Genomic DNA, 20,441 nt, shown 5'->3' on the forward strand with positions numbered 1-20,441 from the left:
CTATACTGAATTTCATCTACCCCTTAAGCCTCATGATTCTGCTGCAATGCTTCACACTTGGGTCTGGTTCTTGTCTGTAACACTTTGATTACCTGATTACCAAACAAATAACGTCACCTCAGTATTCGTTCTCTCTTCCAGGTTTTTTAAAAAGCTGACCACCACCAGACCAGCACTGGCAGAGACTCCAGCAGAACTCTGACAATAACCTCTTTCCATTACAGAGAATGGCTACTAATTCTTAATGTTTGCTTCCTATCTTTCGGCCAGTTCCCTAGACATGTAAGGGCTTCCTTCTTCTTTCTTTTAAGAGTTCCTAGTAAGCGATGTTTCCAAAAAGCATTCAATAACATGAAAAGATAGTCAGTGACATTTCCCTTTTTCACCTGTTCGTTTGCTCAAAGTAGTCCAATACCTGCCTGGCACAACTCTCCTTTACAAAGGTCATTAACTATTGCACATTATTCCATATTTCCTTACATAGGACAGTATTTCTGCACCGATAAGCTGTTCACTGGAAGGGGATATAAATGAAATCTGTACTACGCACCCCACTAAAGCTTTACTGAAGAAAATAGGAACGCTGAAACAAAGTCTTCTGTTCTGTCCTCCTTTTACAGTTATCCCGAAAAACGTCCTCAGACATACTTCAAGAAAAACACATTTACCAGCAGCCAACAGAGAATTACACAGAGGACTGGACACTGGAGAAATGACTTTTCCCTGAGCTAAGGGAGCTTATTTATAAACTGCTGCTGCACCCCCCATTCCTACTCCTTTAAAATTTAGAGTGTTATGCCAAAAATATATTAGTGTAACGCTACTGCATGATTCTTCAAGCATCAGTCTAATGCTGCCCACAAGCTTTCCAAACTGGCACACAGTAAAACTGAAAGAATAAACTGCAAACGTGTCTTTCATAACCAGTATTTTGTGAAAAATGCAAGCTAGAGCAAAGACAAGCCCAAAGACAAGCCTTTCATCCACCCGCAAGAAATTTACACTAGCCCTTTAGGATACTAGTTCTTAAACTGCTCTGGCGCCACACGTGCCCTACGGATCACGTAATACGCATTCCTCACTTATGCAGAGTCAAGCTTAAAGGACTGCAAATAAGACAGAAACCAAAGACCAAGCATCAATCACTCTACCATATCATAACATTAAAGCAGTTTCTACTCAACAGTGACTGCATATAAGAAAAAAATATACACTTTGCATGTAGGAGAAAGAAATATGAAAGTAAGTACAATTTGTTCTATCATTCAGTTGTTAGAAATTACAGAAGAGCGGTGCTTCAGAAAAAAGTCACAAATGGAATGAAGAATTATTTGGCACTGCTGCAGATGAAAGTAGGAGCCATTAATCTTTCCCCAGCCTCCTGTTTTAGCAGGAATTTTCAAACATTATTTTCTAAAAGCTATGATTTTGGCAGAGCATCAGCACAGGCAGCATACAAATGTCTTTTATATAGGTTTGCAATTTCGTAAAAGAACACGTGATTTCCCCTATCTTTAGGGAAATAAGTTAATCAGGTCTAACTTTACAGCAGTACCAACTCATATGTAGGGAAGTTATCAGGAAAGTCAAGACAGTTTTATCTGCATGAATCCTTTTTCTTTAACATCACAGTCTTGGGGCTGAAAGCAGATAAAACTCTTTGCCACATAAAACATACAGCAGTTTAAAAACAGAAATACTTACATTGTATATTTTGTCAAATGATCCTAATCATGGCATAAGGACATTTGAAATGGATATTTTTAAAGCTGTGAGGCATGTGAGGTCAGATTACCAGTGCGAAGAAAAAAAAAAAAAAAAGAAAAGGAAGATTTAAGAAAAATAAAACAAGAGTCCAAGGAATCATTACAGAGCTATGCTCTCCTCCCAAGGGCCAAAAAGATGATGTGCTTCCTCTCCGCAGTTGTGTTAGCTTATAACACCTAAAAAGCACCAGAGATTTGCATAAAATCCACAGATCTCCATATTAAATCAATCAAGAAGAGATATAAGTGAGCTTTTTCAAACACTGTTATTTGCTATCCTTACATACAATTTTAAGCCATAGACAGGTAAGGAAAAGACAAAGCAAAAGGAGCTTTGTGAATGAAACTTTTTTCAAAAAACAGAAGCAAAGGCAACTTAGCCCTATGTTATGCAAGAGGAAACTGAAAGCATGAGGAACTTGAATAAATAAATCAGTATCTCCTAAATAATTTGAAAACAAAAACAAGTATCAAAACAGAAGGTAAACCCAGCAAAGAAACACCTTTGAGCTCCGACCTATTTCCTTTAGACCAAATTTGGTCATCATGCTCACCATCAACGTAACGGAAGAACAGAAAACAAATATTATATATGATGTCACTTGAAAAAGGCAGGTTTGAAACCAGGCAGGTTACGATAATTTATTGCAAGTCTCCTGTCGAGTCAACAGCAATCAAAGTAGAATTACTGAAAATCTTAGGACTCATATTCTTTATTTCTTCATCTGCAATTCTTGGATTATTTCAGAGTTCAGCTGGCATCATTATTTGTCACTAAACTCATCTAAAACCATAAGCTATATCACCACCTATTAGCAGAATGAATTACAATTTGTAAGTCCCTTTAATATTTTTGCTAGTGGGAGGCAAAATTTGAAAAAAAAAAAAAAGAAAAGAAAGTTAAGATAAAATAGAAGTAATGTATTTCAGAAACGAGAGGCTTAGAACAGTGACTAGACCTAGGTTTAATTTGGTACTACATGAATATAAGCTCTCAAAGAGTTTATTCACAAATCAAAAGAGACAAAGTAATTTCATAAGCCTCCACGCAGATCATTTGGGCTTTTTTAAAATTATGAAATATAAATGCTTTTTGAAACACTTTGCATGTTTTTAAAATGTAAAGCCTAATATTTGTCCTTAGCTATAACCACGGTAGTTTTACAACTTCAGGAAAATAGTATTATATGTTGTAGGGCAGCTGTGTCTAGGAAGAAAATATCGTTATAATACTCAAAACTGCTACTTTAAAACAGGAGAGAACTAACAGTAAAAATGCTTCAACTGTCCATCTGCTATCTAAAACGTTTACTCAAGAGATTCAATTATAATCCTTCAAAATATTACCCTTTGATATAAACTGCTAGTAACATATATTAACGACTACACACCGATGTACATTAGGAACTTCTGAACAAGGTTTTCATCAACGGAATTCATCAAGTGCTTTCTGAAAGCCATTTTATGCACTTCTAACATTACCTTGCATCCTTATGTAAGCAAGTTGACAGCCATTCTAGAGTTCTGCCTTGAGCCACACTAAGGGCATCGGAGACCAGTCATTTTCATTACACTTGTTTATAGCTGCCATCTTGAACTCACTCTTTGGAAAAGCTATCTTAGCTTTTTCTTTGTACTCAAATATTTCTACTAAAAGGAGAAAAGCGGTTTCTCCCTGTCCAAAGAGTCAGTTCAGTTGCTAAGCTAAGGTCACACAGTATGCTTGTGCCCAGAGCAAGTCCCTTCACTTGTTTAGGCACTTCCTTCTTCTCCAAATATTTGTTCATTTTAATCACAACATCACATCTTTAAAATGAAAGAGGCTGTCTTCCTATGTGTTTGGACAGTCCAAACACCACAATATTAGCTGGAACATTTAGGCTATGGATCCCATTTCCAATCAGATTGCTCCTAAAATAATCTATTCCAGTTGAAGTAATAGCATTTCACCAAACGTAATTTAGAATTATGGGTTCAGCAGCCCTGTATTAGAAAATATGGACAATCACCGTTCTACTTAATATATTAACTCAATCACTTTAGTTCTTACTGCAGTTCATAACAACTTTTGCAACTGAAGTGCCACTGATCGCTCTCAAAAATAAAGCTGAGATGAATCAAGTAGCACCATATGAAGTAGTTAGAACTACTGAGTATCATAACGCCACGCACATATCCTGACAATAAAACCTTGATTTATTTAAAGAAGCAATCAGATGTGTCAGATTGGGTTAGACACGACTCAATATAGCCTGTTTCCCAGTGTGGGTAACCAAACACTTCTATATAGTGTATCTTTAGGCTGTAAGCTACAGGAGGCCAAGTACATAATGAAGGCAGTTTCTTAAGCTTACAAAGACTGAGGGATTTTACCACTATGCCCTATTAGTAAATACACATCTGCCAAAACAGTCCTTCCCTAAGCTTATAGGTCCAATGGTGCAGGATGATATTGACTAATGTATGAACTACTATATTAAAAAACTGTGGGAAGAGATTTAGAAAGTTGAGAGTTAAGAAAAATTGATAGTGGGTGGTCCATAACATCTAGTAAGAGGCTCCACTCTTACCACAGGAAGTCGTGAAGCATCTTCCATCTACTAAGATAGTTTCAAGCATTTGCTAGATCATCTTTACTTCTATTTTTCAGCTCATGGGAAAAAACCCACTATGCAAATAATCAAAGATTTCACAGACGTTCTGGTCTGACAATCAGATTTAAAGATCCCCAGTATATTAGCTACCATAAGGATGTATTATTTCCATATTAGAAGATTCATAGAAACCAAACCGAAAAGATCACAGGGCACTGTCCTGTGAATGACGAAACAAGTATGCTGCAACCGTGAAGCGCAATAACAAATTAGTACTCACGTTGAAGATCCTAGCAGGAGCTCTTCTGTAAAACGCTTGTAAATATTTCTCTTGAAGTATTTTCCTACAGGCGACAATATTGTACTGATAATCAAGCGACATCGCTAGCTTATGCCAACACCACTACTTACTGGATTTTATTGTGTTTTCTTCCTTCATTAATCACTAGGAAATGTATTTTATTAGCACGGGGGAAATGAGACCAACTCCCACCGAACTCAACTCTTACTTTACTTGCTTTCCAAAGTCAAACTTCTGAAGCATCACAATATCAGAATTTTCTTTGAACACAGTGGCACACAAGGCCAATTGCAGAAGATCAGCAGCACAAGAGATGTCACACTTGCTTGTTGACATGGACTCACGATTTGTCACACAGGAAGTCCATTACTCTGCAGCCTATAAATCGTCAGTATGGACATTTAATGCGCAATAACTGAGTCAGAACACCAATTTTGAAGATGGGTCTAGTGTGACCGTTCACTCAGAACGAGCACAGAGTTGACTCACTAATTCAACGTTCTGCTTGAGAAGCATTTCACAAATCAGGCAGTGATCTTGAAGTGCCATTTATGTTGTTGCACACAGATGTACTGGAAGTGCATTAGTGTTAGAGTTCTGCCACTCCTGCGCTCCTCATGTTCTGCCTGAACCGCATTATTGAACTGCTTTTACCGATATTACTGTCAAAGTTTTGCTATGACAGAAATATGACAGGCCGTTAGGACTACTTTTTGTCAAGGAACAAAACTATGGTTGAAAAACAACAACTTATATTCAAGCCTATAAAGGAAAAAATATGAAGTAGTACAATCATTTTGCTTATTACACAAGCAAAAATACATCTTGTGCATTTTCTGATTTGATGGAAAAATAAGTTGGCCTGAACTGTTTAACATCTTCATTAATGACCTAGATGATGGAACAGAGCGCACCCTCAGCAAGCCTGCAGATGATACAGAATTGGGAGCAATAAGCCAGATGGTTGTGCTGCCATTCAGAGGGACCTCGACAGTCTGGGGAAGTGCGCAGACAGAAACGTCAGTAAGTTCAACAAAGGGAAATGCAAAGTCCTGCACCTGCGGAAGAATAACCCCATGCATCACTACAGGCTGGGGGCTGATCAGCTGGAAAGCAGCCTGGCAGAAAGAGGCCTAGGAGTCCTAGCGGACAAGCTGAACGTAAGCCAGCAACGGGCCTTGTGACAAAGGCAGCCAACAGCATCCTGGGCTGCATTAGGATGAGCACTGCCAGCAAGCAGCACTGGTGAAACCACATCTGGAATGCTGTGCCCAGTTCTGGGCTCCCCAGTACAAGACATAGGCATACTGGAGCAAGTCTAGTGAAGGGCCACAAAGACAGTTCAGGGACTGGAGCATCTGACATAGGAGGAGAGGCTGGGAGACCTGGGGTTGTTCAGCCTGGAAAAAAGAGAAGGCTCGGGGTGCGTGGGGAGGGGAAATCTTATCAATGTGTGTAAATACCTGATAAAAGGTAGTAAAGAAAACAGAGCAGAACCTTCTCAGTGCCAGTGAAAGGATAAGAGGCAGTGGGCACAAACTGAAATACAATTAATTACATTTAAACACAAGAAAACCCTTTTTCAGTGTAAGGGCGATTGAACACAACATATTGCCCAGAGAAGTTTTGGAGCTTCCATCCTTAGAGATATTCAAAATCAGAGTGGACAGGGCAAAGCCCTGAGCAACCTGCTCTAGGTGACCCTGTTTTGAGCAGAGGATTCGGACTAGATGATCTCGGAGGTCCCTTCCAACTTCAGCTATTCTGTGAACTCAGCTCAGAAACAATGTACACTTTATCTATTCATATTCTCCTATCTGTTCCACTCTGTAGCGATCAAATAAGTGTACTTCCAGCAGAAATTAATATTGTATTAAATCTGCTGCCAGTATTTTTTTCTTCCCACAGCTGCCAACCCTAGAAGCTTACCAACAGCTCTGAGAAGGTGCTCAAGTATCCTGTGCTTTCTTTTAGATCAGCTGCTTTTTAAAGCAACTGCAGCCCAGCTAACCCTAAGCTGTTACCAATGAACAGCCCAGATAAGATTATTTTGAGGAGTGGCCATCCCTGCTTCCAGGTATTCCCTCTTTCAGTTTTACTGAAAATGGGTTTTACTCCATTGTTTTTGCTAGTTCAGTTTAACAGTTATTTATGCTTCTAAAGATATGGACAAATTCTCTGGCTTCCTGTCATCACTTCTTTATTAGTGCTTCAGCAAAGAACAGGGATAACAATGTTAGCATTCATTTATTTTCAAATCGTAGACTTCCATGTTGTATGCTTCCAGATGAGACTAGCATAATTTCTAACAGTAGGCTTTTTTTCCAGAGCACTGTGGAAAAACAGCTGATAACCTTCTTGTCCTTGACAAAGCAGTAAGGATTTTGGGGGGGGGGGGGGGGGGACAGAGAGAATATGACAATAAAACATTCAAGTATTATTCTGTATACTTAAACTGCTTCCCTAGGTTCAGCCAAATTCACTGTTCCTGAGCTGAATTACTAAAGAATGGCTGAGGCACTTCCACTTCTGAAGTGACCACAATTCAGCTATGGAAAAGGGATTTCCCTTTGCAGTTTTAAGCACTCGTTCACATGGAAGGCACTCTGTAGAACATACTGTAAATGCAGAGCTATTACACAACTATTATCTAGTGATGCTGGCATGAGGAAGTTAGAGGGAAGAAACAGGAAGGATATAAATACAAGTCTACAATCTTTTATATTTTACTCATATCATGGAAAAATACCAATGTCCAAAGCTCTAAGAAAATATCTTAACTACCACACTGGTAGCCATTTAAAAAAAAAAAAAAAAAAAAAAACATTTCACACAAAGCATCTGAATAAACTAGAAGCTCAGAGGCCTAGTCCCTGAGAAACTTTTAGGCACTTGCCTCCTACAGAACTGAGTGGGATTTGATATCAATATACTTTTATGGACTTCAGTCCTAACGTTCATTTCCCCTGCTGCCTTTTCACCTTCATCACTAAAATGGTTTGACATACGACCCACTGCTAGAAACATTTAAGAGGATACATTCAAAAGATTTGAGCAGACTTTGCTCTGGGTTTTTTTTTTTAAAACAACAACAAAAAAGTCATTAAAGGCTACAGGAACAACCTAGAAGTTGAATGAATGTTGGAAAACATCAATAGACATCACTTTTCCTAGGAAATGGGTTTAAGAGTTTCAGTACAAGGGTGTTTCACCCTTTTGCTATTTAAATGTTTAATTTCCCATCACTACAAGCCACATTCCATTCTCTTATGTGTGTTTTGGTTAAGATCTTTGAGGGAAGAGCATGCCTGGGAAATATAAGAATATGTCCAAAATAATCTGTACCTTTTAAATGGCTGGCACCTTGACAACTCATCTAAAGTCATAACCAACAAAACAAAAACTCATTGATCCTCACTGCCAGTAATTTTTCAGGAATGTAACAAGCAAAGCTGTGATAACAACTTGCACGCATCTAAAATGCGGCCTTACAATGATCTTCTTACCATTAAATACCTTCACATTGTTCTGGCTGTGGAAGTACTAGAACACTCTTCAAAGCTATTTTAAAATTTAAGCCTGATATTGTCAGCTTCAAAGCACTTGAAGGCAACAGAAAGAAGCCGTCATACGTAAAACGGGAATCAAGATTTTGTCCTTTCCCTGCTTCTTGGAACTAAGCAGATCGAAGCAGAGAGGGTGGAGAAGGAGGGCATGCACAGGAAGAACGCTGCAAAAAGCACACAGTACTTTGTGGGTGAAAGTGCAGCATGATCTCAGCAAAAAAAAAAAAAAAAAAGTTTACTTTGCATAAACACCTTCTATACATGAAAAAAACGACGATATGCTGACACAAAGGATGCTTAAATAAGTCTTTTGCAATACAGAAGCCTTCTCCTGTCTCCCTCCCACAATCACCGCTATTAAACAGATTTGCTGTATATTCAGCAGAAGACTTCAGACAAAGCTTTCCACTGATTCCTATGCGCATCATCCTTCCAGTTCAACAATTCTTAGAAGCAGTGACCTTAATGCTCAGTGCCGAGTCCTTCATTTGCTTTACAATGCCTAGCTCAAAGCGAGGACCAGCTACGCAGCAGTCTTGGGAAACTACCACCCTTCAAACATTCTCAGCACCTTAACAAACACCCCATGCTTTTACCAAAGCTCTGTCCAACCCTAAATATTTCGCTTACTCGTCCCCACAGGCCTCCCGCCTTCCTCCAGCATGTTTGTCCCTTTATATGTTTTAGCTCATCTCCATCTTTGGGGAAAACCAAGAAACCAGGGAACCATATTCCACTACCACCTCCACTCCCTCCCCTTTAACACGTCTCTTAACAACGCCACGTAGATCCAGCTAATCAGCCGGGACGAGCATTTAGAGCAACCCTCGGGCTGAGAAACCGTGATTCACACGCCCCTACACCCCCTGCCCCAGCCGGACTCCATCCTCACCCCTCACCTCGCCCTGTCACCCCAGCTCAGCCGTGACTTGCCCTCTCCCCCCAACCCCGAGCAGCTCCGCCGGCTCTCGGTGACCCCCGGTTTTGTGGCCGGTGCGGCTCGGGGCCTTCCCCGCTCACCTCAGGGCACGGAGGCCCCCGGCAGCAGCAGCAGCACCATATTCCAGGCACGTCCCTCACCCACGGCGCAGGGGGAAGGGGGCGGGGGGAGGCACAAACCGCGGCGCTGCGAGCCCCGAGGGCCGGCGGCGAGGCAGAGGGCGGCGGGAGAAGTGCGTGTGGGGACCCGCCGCCGCCCCCCGAGGGGCGCCTGAGCCGGGCAGCGGCCGGGGCGGGGGAACGAGGGGGGGGGGGGCAAGGCCGCCGCTCCCGCCCCGCCGAGACGCTGGCCGAGGCTCGGCCCCTTCTCCTCCGTGCGTGTGGCGGCGGCGGGGAGAAGCTCGGCACCCACCTTGAGAGTGGGATACTCCTGCACCTTCAAAGTCATTGAGAGCTGAGCAGCTGATTCCTGCACCGCCATCTTGGACTAGGCATCAACCTCCTCCCTCCTTCCCCGCCCCCCCCCCCGCCCGGACCAAAGGGAGCTACCTACAGCGCGCGCGGCATGACGGGCAATAAAGGCCTTCCTCCTCGCCATCCCTAATGGAGACGGGCCGAACCAACGGTGCTCGCTCCTGCCGCCGGCCCGCCCCCCTCTCCTCTCTCCCCACCCCCCCCGCCGCGTGGTACGCTCCACGGGACGGTAGTGGCGGAAGAGCGACAGCGGGGCAGACAGGCGCCAACCAATGACGGCGGGCCTTCTGCACGTTCCTTTGACACCGCCTCCGCGCTTGAGATGCCACGCCTGATTGGGCAAGCTGTGGAAATGGGCGGGACCGACCGGCAGCGCGGACAAATCAAGTGGGATGACGCCATGCCTCCGGGCGGGACTTTTAGTGGTGATTGACGCGCAGCCGCCCAGCCGCGGTGGAGAGGCTTTCCCCTGGCCCAATCAGAATCTCCTGTAGCCCAAAGTGGGTGGGACCTAAAAAGTAAATTTCGATGGTGACTTAAAACGGCCGTTATAACAACCCCCCGAGGTGTCCGGGAAGGAGAGGGGCGGGACGAGGGGCGGGGCCTATGCGCAGAGCCACTTGACAGGCAAGCGGCCGAGCCAATGGTTTCGCGCAGCCCAGCTGACGGGCACGGAGTCGAGCGAATGGGCGGCGCGGTTGGGGCGAGCGGGCGGGGCGGCGGCGGTGGCGGCGGCCGGGCGTGCGGGCCGTGTGTATATTGGCCGGGGGGAGGGGAGGGGGCCGGCCCCTAGTAAGTTCCGCGGGGAGGAGAGAGCGAGTGAGAGTCAGTGAGGCGGAGGCGGCGGGAAGAGGTTTAAATAGCGGAGACAGCGTGAGTCCCCTTCCCCTCAGCTCCCTCTGCCCGGCTCGCAGCCGCCCGCCTCGGTTTCCCTCCGCCAGCCCGCTGCGGAGCCAACGCTGCCCTCCGCGGCGGGGAGGCCCCGAGGGGCCGCCCTCCCCCGCCGGCTGCGGCCGGGCCGGGCCGGCGCTAACTTTGCGCAGCGGGGCGGGAGCGGCTCCCCCCCCTCCTCCTCCTCCCTCTTCCTCCCCCTTCCCTCTTCCTCCGCCGCCCGCCTCGGCAGCCGGGCTGGTCGCGCCTTCCCTGGAGGGCGGCGAGGGGGGTTGGCGGCCCCCCGGGCCGTCGCCATCGGGGAGCGAGGCCGGGCCGCCTCCCGCGGTCCCCTCAGGAGGGAGGAGGCGGCGGCGGCCACCGGAGGAGCCGCCCCCACCGGCAGCTGCCGCGCCGCGTTATGGGTTTAGATTAGTGATTTTCACCTACCTCCCCCCCCCCCCAACCGCTTTCGCTTGGCCGTTTCCCGGCTGTGTTTGGATGGAGTCGTGGGTCTGCCTCTGGCCGGCTTAACGCTGCTCGTTCGCCCCGGTGACAGCTGTGCGGTGCCTCAGAGGGGTCCGCAGCTCCCCCAGGAGTCGCCGGGTCACGGGATGAAAAGGACTGGTTTAAAGGAGAAGTGAGGGTGCTGGGTGTGTGTGGAAAGGGCCTGATCCTGCCGACCGCCCCGACTTTATGTGTCTGAGGGAATAAAAGCGCTCGTGAAACTGTTGGCTTCTTTGCAGCACCCGGCATATGAGGTTTTGTATTAATCCTCAGAGCGTCGATATAAAAGTTAACGTGGAGAGGGAGGTGTTTTGGGGGTTCAAAACCGCATGACTTTCGTCCTCCTCTTTGGCATCCTGCGCGGAGTTTCTCACCGCCTTGGTGGGTAAGACGGAAGGCGCTGTGTGAGCGAGACCGCGGAGGTGCTGGGTGTGCAGCGCAGCACCGCAGAAGGGGTGACGTACCGATCGGAGGTCGCGCGTGGAGCGCTGCGACCTCCTTTCTGATGTCGTCGAAGCCAGCGACAGAGTTCCCCTTTCTCGTGAAAGTTCTCGCCTTGGTGATGGGCTATGCTTTAGGTAGTGTGCTTTTGTGGGTTAAGGCTTTAAGAAAACCCCTAAACCTTTATACACTAGTAGCTGTGATATTTTTGTTGTCTTTCCTAAACTTTGTGGCTATGTTGCTTCTGGACTGCAGAAGACTGTAGAAAAAGAAACACAGATATTTCCAGAAAGGTCAACACACTTTGATAGTTTGAGAGAGCAAGGCTTCTTTAACTAAGACATGTTTGTAGAATATTTAGTAACGTTCATTTCTAATTTACATAGGGCCAGTTGCACTGAAAACATGTATCTGGCACAAAGGGCTGATGGTGAATAAAAGAAAATGCGTGAACTCCTGTAGCTGAGTGTTCCCTTCAGATCTGGACTGCAAACTGTCTACTTGTGTTTACTCTGAGCTGCATTGCTGCCCTAGCATTGTCTGGTATTGACCATAATCAGCAAATGTATGCCTAAATGTAATTTGCCAAGCCCACACCAGGTGCAAAGCCTTTGTTTAAAAGTATATTGGTAAAATCATTTGTATTAGTTGCACCTGGGTTTGACATTCATGCCTAGACATGATCTTGGGGCCAGATTCTGCAAGAGGATTTGTGTAAGGAGGATTTTGACTCCATGAGGGTGCTGTGCAGGGGATGGTTTACCTGATCTCACTGAGTGGAGGACTGGAAACTTAGTTCAATTGGTGCTGTGTTTTGCAGCGTGCTTATGTAGCATTTTAAGATCTTCATATTGTATTTGCGTAGTCTATTTTAAATAGTCTGTAAATAGAAAATGTCCTTCTAAATATTAGCTTAATATTCCATATCATTAATGTTACTAAACTGCTTGAACTTGGCACTTTTTAACTCTTTAGGCCCATGTGTAACATTGGTAGTGATTGAACATGTGTGCCTTTCCATGTAATTTACTAAGTTGTGTATATTTATGTCCAAAAATCTTATTCACATCATATTTTTGATGGGTAATATCCTCAATGGTGCTCTTCGATAAGAGAGTAGCTAATTTAATGTAGCCTAAATAAGAGATGATTCCTTTGGTACAGTTTTGTGCTCAGACTGGGTCAGTCTTTACAGTGGAGAATTATTGGTGAAGGTTTGTCAGACATTAGTAGCCAAAGTTGAAGGGTTTGCCTAATGGAACAGATGGCCAAGCAACCATCATGTCAGAGAAAACAGCATGTATTCCATGTATTCTTAGTTTAACACAAGAGGGAGCATGTCTAATCTTTAACCTTTAAATATTGCAACTTCAGAAAGGAAGCTTTAATTGCTGAGTATCAACTAATTTATGCTCTAGGTTGCGTGTGCAAATATTGATACAATTTATGCATATTTTTGGCATATTTTCAACATTAGGTCACAGCTGTTGATTTATAATACAAACGTTGTCATGGTGAATGTGCAGATTACAACTAGGCTAACGATCTTCTGAACTTGTTACAATTTGTAGTTTCCTGATCAATTTAACAAAATATTTATGGTTATTGTAGGGATTCATAGAGATTATGAATCTCTATTTCAGATAGAGAAATAGAGATTTCTCTTTGTATTTTAATGTTAGATTAATTAATATATTTCTTCTGCTTAACCTACCATACAAAGTTACAAAGCCCGGGTTTAATTTAATGTAGTTAAATTACCAATTTAATTTTGCTTTTACAGCTTTTGTAAATTCTACTGCTTTATCCTTAAATAGGAAATACAAATTTTCATCTATTGAGAAGGTTTACATACCATATTTTGCTTTTTTTCTCCCTGTCCCCTAGTGGTGTACAAGAAGGAATAACAGTCAACTTCCATTTTGTATCTCTTGGCGTTGTCCAGTTGAGCCATAGTCTATTAATGTTTATCCTCATTTAGTATTTTATTAATGAGCATTAGCAATTGGTTGAAGTGAAGTGGTGCTGACAAAATTCTCCAAACCCTTAGGAGAATCTCTATGGTTTGAAACTGTCTTCAAAGTATTGCCAATAGTTTTCCACTTTGCTCCCGATTAATGGCAGGGGAATGAAGCATTTCATGCAAGCTAAGTATATATTTTTTAAATGGAGATACTCTGTATGTTATTTAGTAGAGCAAAGCAGAGACCTTAGTGCTCTGGTTTTATGTGCTGAAGAAAATTGTCATGGATTAAGATTTTACTGCACTTGGCTCTTCTCGCCTTTGTGAACGTTATAACCTCCGTACCAGGGTGGCAGAAGTGAATGTGCGCCACCATCGTTTCTCATTTTAGCAGACCGGACTGGCATCAGCCTGTGGTACAAAGTGCTATGTTGGACCATGGTATTAAGTGGTTGAGGTAGGAGCACCTGTTGCCACACCGGCAACAAGAGCTAACTTCCACTGAGTAGATGGGTGGTGATTGTACATAATAAAGTACATGTTGTATGTAATATGGTGCTGATATCCAAGTAGCTTCTCTTCAGTACATGCCGGGTGCAGCTCGTGTGTGTTTATAGGAAAGACGTGTGAGATCACCTACCCTGTAATCAAGATATTTTGAGATAGTCAGTCTGATAGTGTTAGGATTTTTAGGAGATTGAAGAGTGGGGTTTGGAGAAATGATAAGCGCGCAGAGTGTTTTGAGATGTTTTTTATCTGGGAGGTTGCTTTTTCTTTACTGAGTTATTTGTAGGAACAAAACATTTTTAATTGATTGCTATGGCTCTTAATGTTATGTAGTGCCTATGAAATTACTGTAGAATCAGAAATTCAGAGAGAGCAGAGGGGGTACCTTTTGATGAATAAGTGCTGATTTATGGAATTTTATTAGGGTCAAATGCATTCTCTGTTTTAGCTATTCTGTATCAGCAGAAGGGGTAAAACTTATGCTTTGGTTTTCTTGGTCAGCAGACTGGGGCTGTTGCACATTTTTACATTAAATGCACGTTTCTACTTTTTGGAAAAGTACTACTGTGAATGTGTAATTCTTGCTTTAGCATTGTAACAAGTTTATCAGTGCTCCTTGGTCCTGGAGATAGGCTGGATAAGGTGGTGTTTTTATTTCAGTGTCTTGAGAGGAAATTACCTCTTCAGTATGTATTTAAAAAAAAAAATCAAGTAAACAAATACCCAGCAGCTACCCAAAAAGCCCACTGCCAATCCCACTGGTCAGTGACTGGCCTGGGAGGAGAGGTTGGCCTGATGTCTCACAGTTTAGACCGTCATTGTAAAGTAGTAATTGCAGATCAAACACCCATTGTTTCCTTATTTTAGTAGGATTATAAAACCACTTTCCTTATCAGAGAAAAATGTAGATGCTCTCAGCAATTGAGGTTACAAAGTTGCCATAATGGATTAGGATTGACCCGTCAGGAGAGGCTATTGTCTGTGCTGCGTGAGCTGTGGGAACAGACAATTTAATATCTCTATTACTAATCTGGTACCTTCGAGGCAGTGTATGCCTGCAAAAGTTATTTAGAATTTATTCTGTGTTTACACCAACCAATTTTCAGGTGTTGAAGTATTTATTAATTTGCTTTTATGTATAAATATATAAATATATTTTTAAGGGGGTTACATTCCCAATGTAGATGGGATTCCTGTTAAATTTTATTTTAAAAAGTTCTATTTACATATAAAAAAAATTCATTGAGGACTTACTAATAAAGTGCACAGACTTCTGTGCTCCTGTAACTTTCTGGATGATCTGAATAGATTTTTTTTTTTTAATGGAAGGGGGAGGAGGGTGAGCATTTTTTTTTTTTTTAGCCATGACCAATTTTTTTTTACTTTCTGAGTTATAGCCCCCCTAAAAAATGGGGTGGGGGGGGTGAAAGTGCTGACACAGCCTTAACTACAGAGCAGTGCCCTTGGTGCTGCTGCGAGAATTGCCCAGGCAGTGCTTGCTGCTTTGCTGTCCTTGTGCTTTACATTCCTTTAATTCATTACGCTTTTAACTTTCCCGAAAGTTTGCTATTATTTAAAGCACCGTGTGTGAGCAGCCCGGCGGAGTGGGGTTGCTGGAGTCGCATGGACTTGTTAATCTCAGCCTGAGCTTGTCGGGAGCAGCAGAGCAGAGGGAGAGCAACTCCGGCTGGGGCAGCGCTCCAAAGGTTTGTCTGTTATTTTTATACCTAAATTACGCCTCCGTAGGCAAGCGTGAAATCCGCGGCGCGTTGCGGGCGATGCGTAGGCTCCGCCGGCGCGAAAATGCGCGCGTTTGGCCGCGGGGTTTGCTCGCAGCTTTGCCTCGGTGAGCCTGGGAGGGAGCGAGCGGTGTGCTACGGGCTGGGAACCGCGCAAGAAGAAGAAACCCTGTTGGTTCTCCATGCAAATGACCGCTTGGGTTGTAACAAAAGCCTTGATGTTGGGCTTGGAAAAATGATCTGACAGTGTAACAACCCCAGGCCACTTTCGCCATGTTTTTGTTTATTCATGTTTCATTCCCTTTTCCGTCGCTACCTCGCAGATGTTTCCAATTTCCCCGTTTTTCTTTTTTTTAACACCGTTGAGCCTTTTTGGAGTTAGCAAGGAAATGTGTGCAAGAATGTTAACAAAACAGAGAGGTGTTGCAGATGTTTATACTTTAGTTCTTGCGTTGCGCTTGCCGCTATTGGCACCGGGCTCCAGCACATACGAAGGAACGTAAGAAGCATCTGTTTTAACCAGCGAGCTTGTAATTTCTAAATGTGCCCATTGTAACTTGAATATTAGCATAAACAGATGAAGCAAGCACGTTCCCGATGCAATGTGGCTAGTCGAGATCTCATTTGTTTGCTCGTGTTTTTATTAAAAAAAAAAAAACCCAAACAAACAAACACCCCCCCCCCTCCCCCGAGCAAGGCTACTAAGAGCAAGGAAAGGAATATCTGTGACACAACATGTATGCTCCGAGACAAACTCCTGCCATCTCGGGGTGCCTTTAAATATTTGAACAGCTTCTGTTAAGTCAAATAAAATTGGTTACCATGAGAAACAAAAAAAAAAGTCTAATAGAATAGTTGAGCTCACTGATGAAAATCTGAAGGTAGAATTGTTTCAGGATCATTCAAGGAATTGAATTAGGCAGAAGATCTTTTTAATAACAGCAGTAGTAACACATTTAGACATGTTAGCTTCTGAGATCCTGGAAAACAGCGCACACAGTGCAGAAATAACAGAGGTGGATGGTATGTTGTTTTAATGTCACGTGCAGTGAAATGCAGTTTTTTTGTTAATGATATTAAAATCAGCCTGTGTTTAGGACTGTGTGCTTGTTGAACGTATCAAGGCATACACATGTAAAATCTTAGATCTTAAAGGACAATGATTCAATGTCCGGAGCCAGTGGTTAAATCAGATGTGGTAACTATGGTGAGAGGTAAAGTTACTTAGCTTCTCGCAGACCATGCATATGTGGATTTCTTTTCTTATAATGGAGATTAAGGAGAAAAGGATTAGGGAATCTAAAGAGAAATTTTGAGCAGGAGACCTGTAGCCTTGCTCTGAGAATTAATACTGAGGAGGCTTTTACAGCAGAGGCAGGATGGAAGTAAACGCTGTTGTGATATATATTGATGATAATTCTAGAAAGGAATTTTTCTGGTTGGGAATGATCACCAGCAGCTCCCACATACAGGAATGAAATCAATCCTCTCCATATTAAAATAATCCTCCTGCTCCAACAAAACAAACAAACAAAACCAGGCATAGATTTTTACATTACCAAGTGACAGCATAAAATAAGGTGAGGTGTGAGATTCTGGGCAGTTGGAATTAACTTATTTTTAAGTCCTTATATAATTAAGCAGTATTGATTTATTTGGATTGCATAGCATTGCTGTTTTAAGCATATATATGATATATATTTAAGTTTTTTTGCAGAAACTTCAAAAATTATGGTCACGTGAAGTAGAAAATAAAATCAGAGCTTAATATTTTAGCCAGTCGTTATTGGGGAAGTTTGAACTGCAGCCAGAGCAACTTTGACTGTATTTCTGGTTTTCCTTGAGTTGAGGCTAATACAGTGTTGCTCTCAGCTTTTTGGGGGGAGAAACTTCAGATTATGCTGCTCATTTCACAGAAGGGTATGGGGACGCTTTTCATGCCTGTTCGTAACAGTTGTGTGTTCTGAGGGGACCACTGGAGATGCTGATTCATGATTAGGTGTTTGAGATATTTAGGAAAGAGAGAGGGGAGAGATCAGGCCTGGTATCCAGAGTGGAGTGGAGGCACCATATCTCACAGGACAGAAGTATATGAAATATTACAGTGCAGAAACATCCTGGGGATACAAAGCATGTTCACCTTTCTGTCGCTGTGGTTCAAAACTTAGCAGGTTGTGGGGAGCATAATAAAAGCACTCTTGATAAAACCTTTTAAAGTTTTGGGTTTCCCTTCCTCCCCTCTCCCTCCAGAATAGTGATTGAAGGAAAGTTGTCCTGTGAGAAGTTCCCAGTTCAGCATAGTTGAGACACTTGATGTTAAAACTTTAAAGATGTTTATATGTTTACTGGGAAACTCGTTTGGCTTTTTGTGGGTCTTAATTCCTTTCTCAACTGTTATAAGAGTGTTACAAGATATCTGGTTGGAAGACTCCATTGGCTACTACGGTGCTACTTTGTATTAAAAACGTGTGAATGGAATGTCACTTTTTGAACATTAGGTGAGATGATTTAAAAAAAAAAAAACTCAAGTCATGTTTATTACAAACCTTTTTCATAGTAGAAACGATCAGCTCAAAATTCATTGTTTTGTGTTTTTAAATCGTCATTCCTTGAAAAGTATAAAAACCCACTAACTGTGTTATGTCCTGACTGGGAGGAGGAGAAGGAAAAGGAATTCCTTTTTTGTAGTTGGGGGACCATATTTTAGCTTTTTTTCCTGCAGTTGAAGGGGACATTTGAGTGGAATATTATATTTCTATTGCATTAATGATAATTCATTATTAGACTAAAATGTTTATTTACATACAAATTGCTATTTTATGTAGAAGCAGAATGCTTCTGTAAACTAAAACAAAATTCAGATATAGCTACTGATGCATGGCAATTCATTTCAGTGTTCAATGTATTTTTAAATTGTTTCATCATTCTGCTTTATTAGGTTGTACTATATTGAAGAGTGATATACCTGATGTTTCAGGCACAGGACACAGTGCAGTCTGATGGGTAGGGCGGTGGAATCAGCTCAGTATTTTCTTTGCTTTGCTATTGGATTGGGGCAAGTAAATTCACCTTTCTGTGTCTGTTTTTCCATCTGTAGAAGGATAATTGCTTTTTAAAGTACTTCAGTATCTGTTGATGAAATTTTGAGACAAGCAATGTTCTTAATGTAGCGTGGTGGCTTCTTGTCTTGTGGGAACATACATGACTGGCTGGTGGGTACTCGTGTAATTTTTCTGTTTATTTGCATCAAAAGTCATTCAGCATTAGAAAATAAAGCAGTAGTGATTTAATACTAAAGTATTTATAGAAAAATCCCAGGAATAGTGCTGGTTAGCTATTTGCAGCTGGTTAGTGCCTTGGTATTGAGTACTGACAGAATATCAGTTGTTCTGTTTTAGAATTTAGGACAAGAGACAGGCCTTAATTGATTTGTTCAGTTGTTCTGCTGGGATTTAGCCAGAAGTGTAGTTTTAGCAGCATCTTAGGATATTGAAAAAAATAAACTCCCTATTTCCCCAATGAAACTACTTATGTTAAGATTTTAGAAATTTTGGCCTTCTCAGTGATATTTGTAGATGGTAAAAACAAGGAGTACAAGAGCAGGAGTCTCAGTATAAACAGCTATATTTGTACTCAATCTCAAACAGCTGTATAGTTTCACTTAAGTCTTTGGGCCTACTGAAGTGAATAAGGGTTTTCAAGATTAAAGTTTACAGTATTTATCTTGTTCTTTTTGAATGTAGTCATGGAAATCCTCCAGTGCAATGGAAATTCTGAAGTGCTGTGTAAGATCTTTGAGACGTGATTCTCGCTTCATTTGCACTTCATATAAAGCTATGTAAATTGGTTTCAGATGGAATGTAGGGTATATGGGATAATTCAATTTAGAAAAAATGTGAAAGACAAAGTTTAGCAAGAATTAGTGACCTGTTAGGCTGTACAAGTTCTTTGCCACAGTTTACAACAATACATATTGTTTATGATTTGCCAAGAGGTGATCAATTTAATCGATACAGCCTTTGCCACAGAGGAGCAGTTAAACATTAAATGGGATGGTAACACTTAAGAAATAATAATTTGAAATAGAAATTGCATCTCAAATTTCCTTTCTGTGTTATCCTGCCTCAAATATTTATTGATATCTTTATAGATAGCAGAATCAGTATCTTGTTACTTGAAGATGGTCATCTGCTGTTTTCTGCTATCGAAAATAGCTGAAAGAGCCCCAAACACTGTTTAAAATATACTTTTATTTTGTTGTTGAAAGAAGCACAAATATTGTTGTAGAAAGAACTTCATACTCTTGAAAACAAATTTCTCCAACAGTCTTCCGTTTGTCAGGAATTTTTTTTTCCATCTGCAGAACAAGCCAATATGGCCTAGTTGTTAAAATTTGTTTATACAATGTTTTATTATGTCTACACAGTGCCTGGAATATGTCTTGAGCACATAAATAATAGGATAAATAATTTTTTTTTTGTATCCAAACAGCTTCTGTTTATGTTTCTCAGTAAGTAGCGTGTCTGTGGAGTAGGGGTTCTTCTAGCTTTGAGAAACTGCCTGTGTCCTCTATCTGGTAAATGATGACATTTGTTAAGTTGGGAAATCTTAGCGCTTCAACTCTGTGACAGTTTCCCGTTAAAACAGTTCAGATTAGGTGTGTTTTCATGGTAGAAATCCCTATGACTTATGCCGCGTTGTTAGTGTATTTCTCTGCCTTTCTCAGATAACCTGTCTTAGGATCTGTGAGGAAAGTTAGCCGGTCAGAACTGGG

The 20,441-nt window shown here is 42.1% G+C and overlaps 2 protein-coding genes across 30 annotated transcripts in view; one reads left to right on the forward strand and one right to left on the reverse strand.

Moving 5' to 3' along the window:
- MAEA (macrophage erythroblast attacher, E3 ubiquitin ligase) overlaps positions 1 to 9,949 on the reverse strand; it is a 55,091-nt gene extending 45,142 nt beyond the window's left edge. The window contains exon 1 of one of the 5 annotated variants that reach the window (XM_068943605.1): positions 9,720 to 9,949. In XM_068943605.1, coding sequence (XP_068799706.1) covers positions 9,720 to 9,764 — 45 coding nt within the window. In that variant the 5' untranslated portion in view covers positions 9,765 to 9,949. Of the gene's footprint in view, positions 1 to 9,247; positions 9,455 to 9,578 lie in introns of those variants that run through there. The other 4 variants (XM_068943608.1, XM_068943604.1, XM_068943603.1 and 1 more) reach the window with 4 other exon arrangements.
- Positions 9,950 to 10,405: 456 nt separating this feature from the next.
- Positions 10,406 to 20,441, forward strand: part of CTBP1 (C-terminal binding protein 1) — a 255,605-nt gene continuing 245,569 nt past the window's right edge. For 10 of the 25 annotated variants that reach the window (XR_011141124.1, XR_011141123.1, XM_068943631.1 and 7 more), the window contains exon 1: positions 10,424 to 10,513. The gene's annotated coding sequence lies outside the window, so the exon portion shown is untranslated. Of the gene's footprint in view, positions 10,514 to 15,494; positions 15,635 to 20,441 lie in introns of those variants that run through there. The other 15 variants (XR_011141126.1, XM_068943638.1, XM_068943645.1 and 12 more) reach the window with 12 other exon arrangements.

The sequence above is a fragment of the Struthio camelus genome, chromosome 4, assembly GCF_040807025.1.
Source record: "Struthio camelus isolate bStrCam1 chromosome 4, bStrCam1.hap1, whole genome shotgun sequence".
Lineage (NCBI taxonomy): Eukaryota > Metazoa > Chordata > Aves > Struthioniformes > Struthionidae > Struthio > Struthio camelus.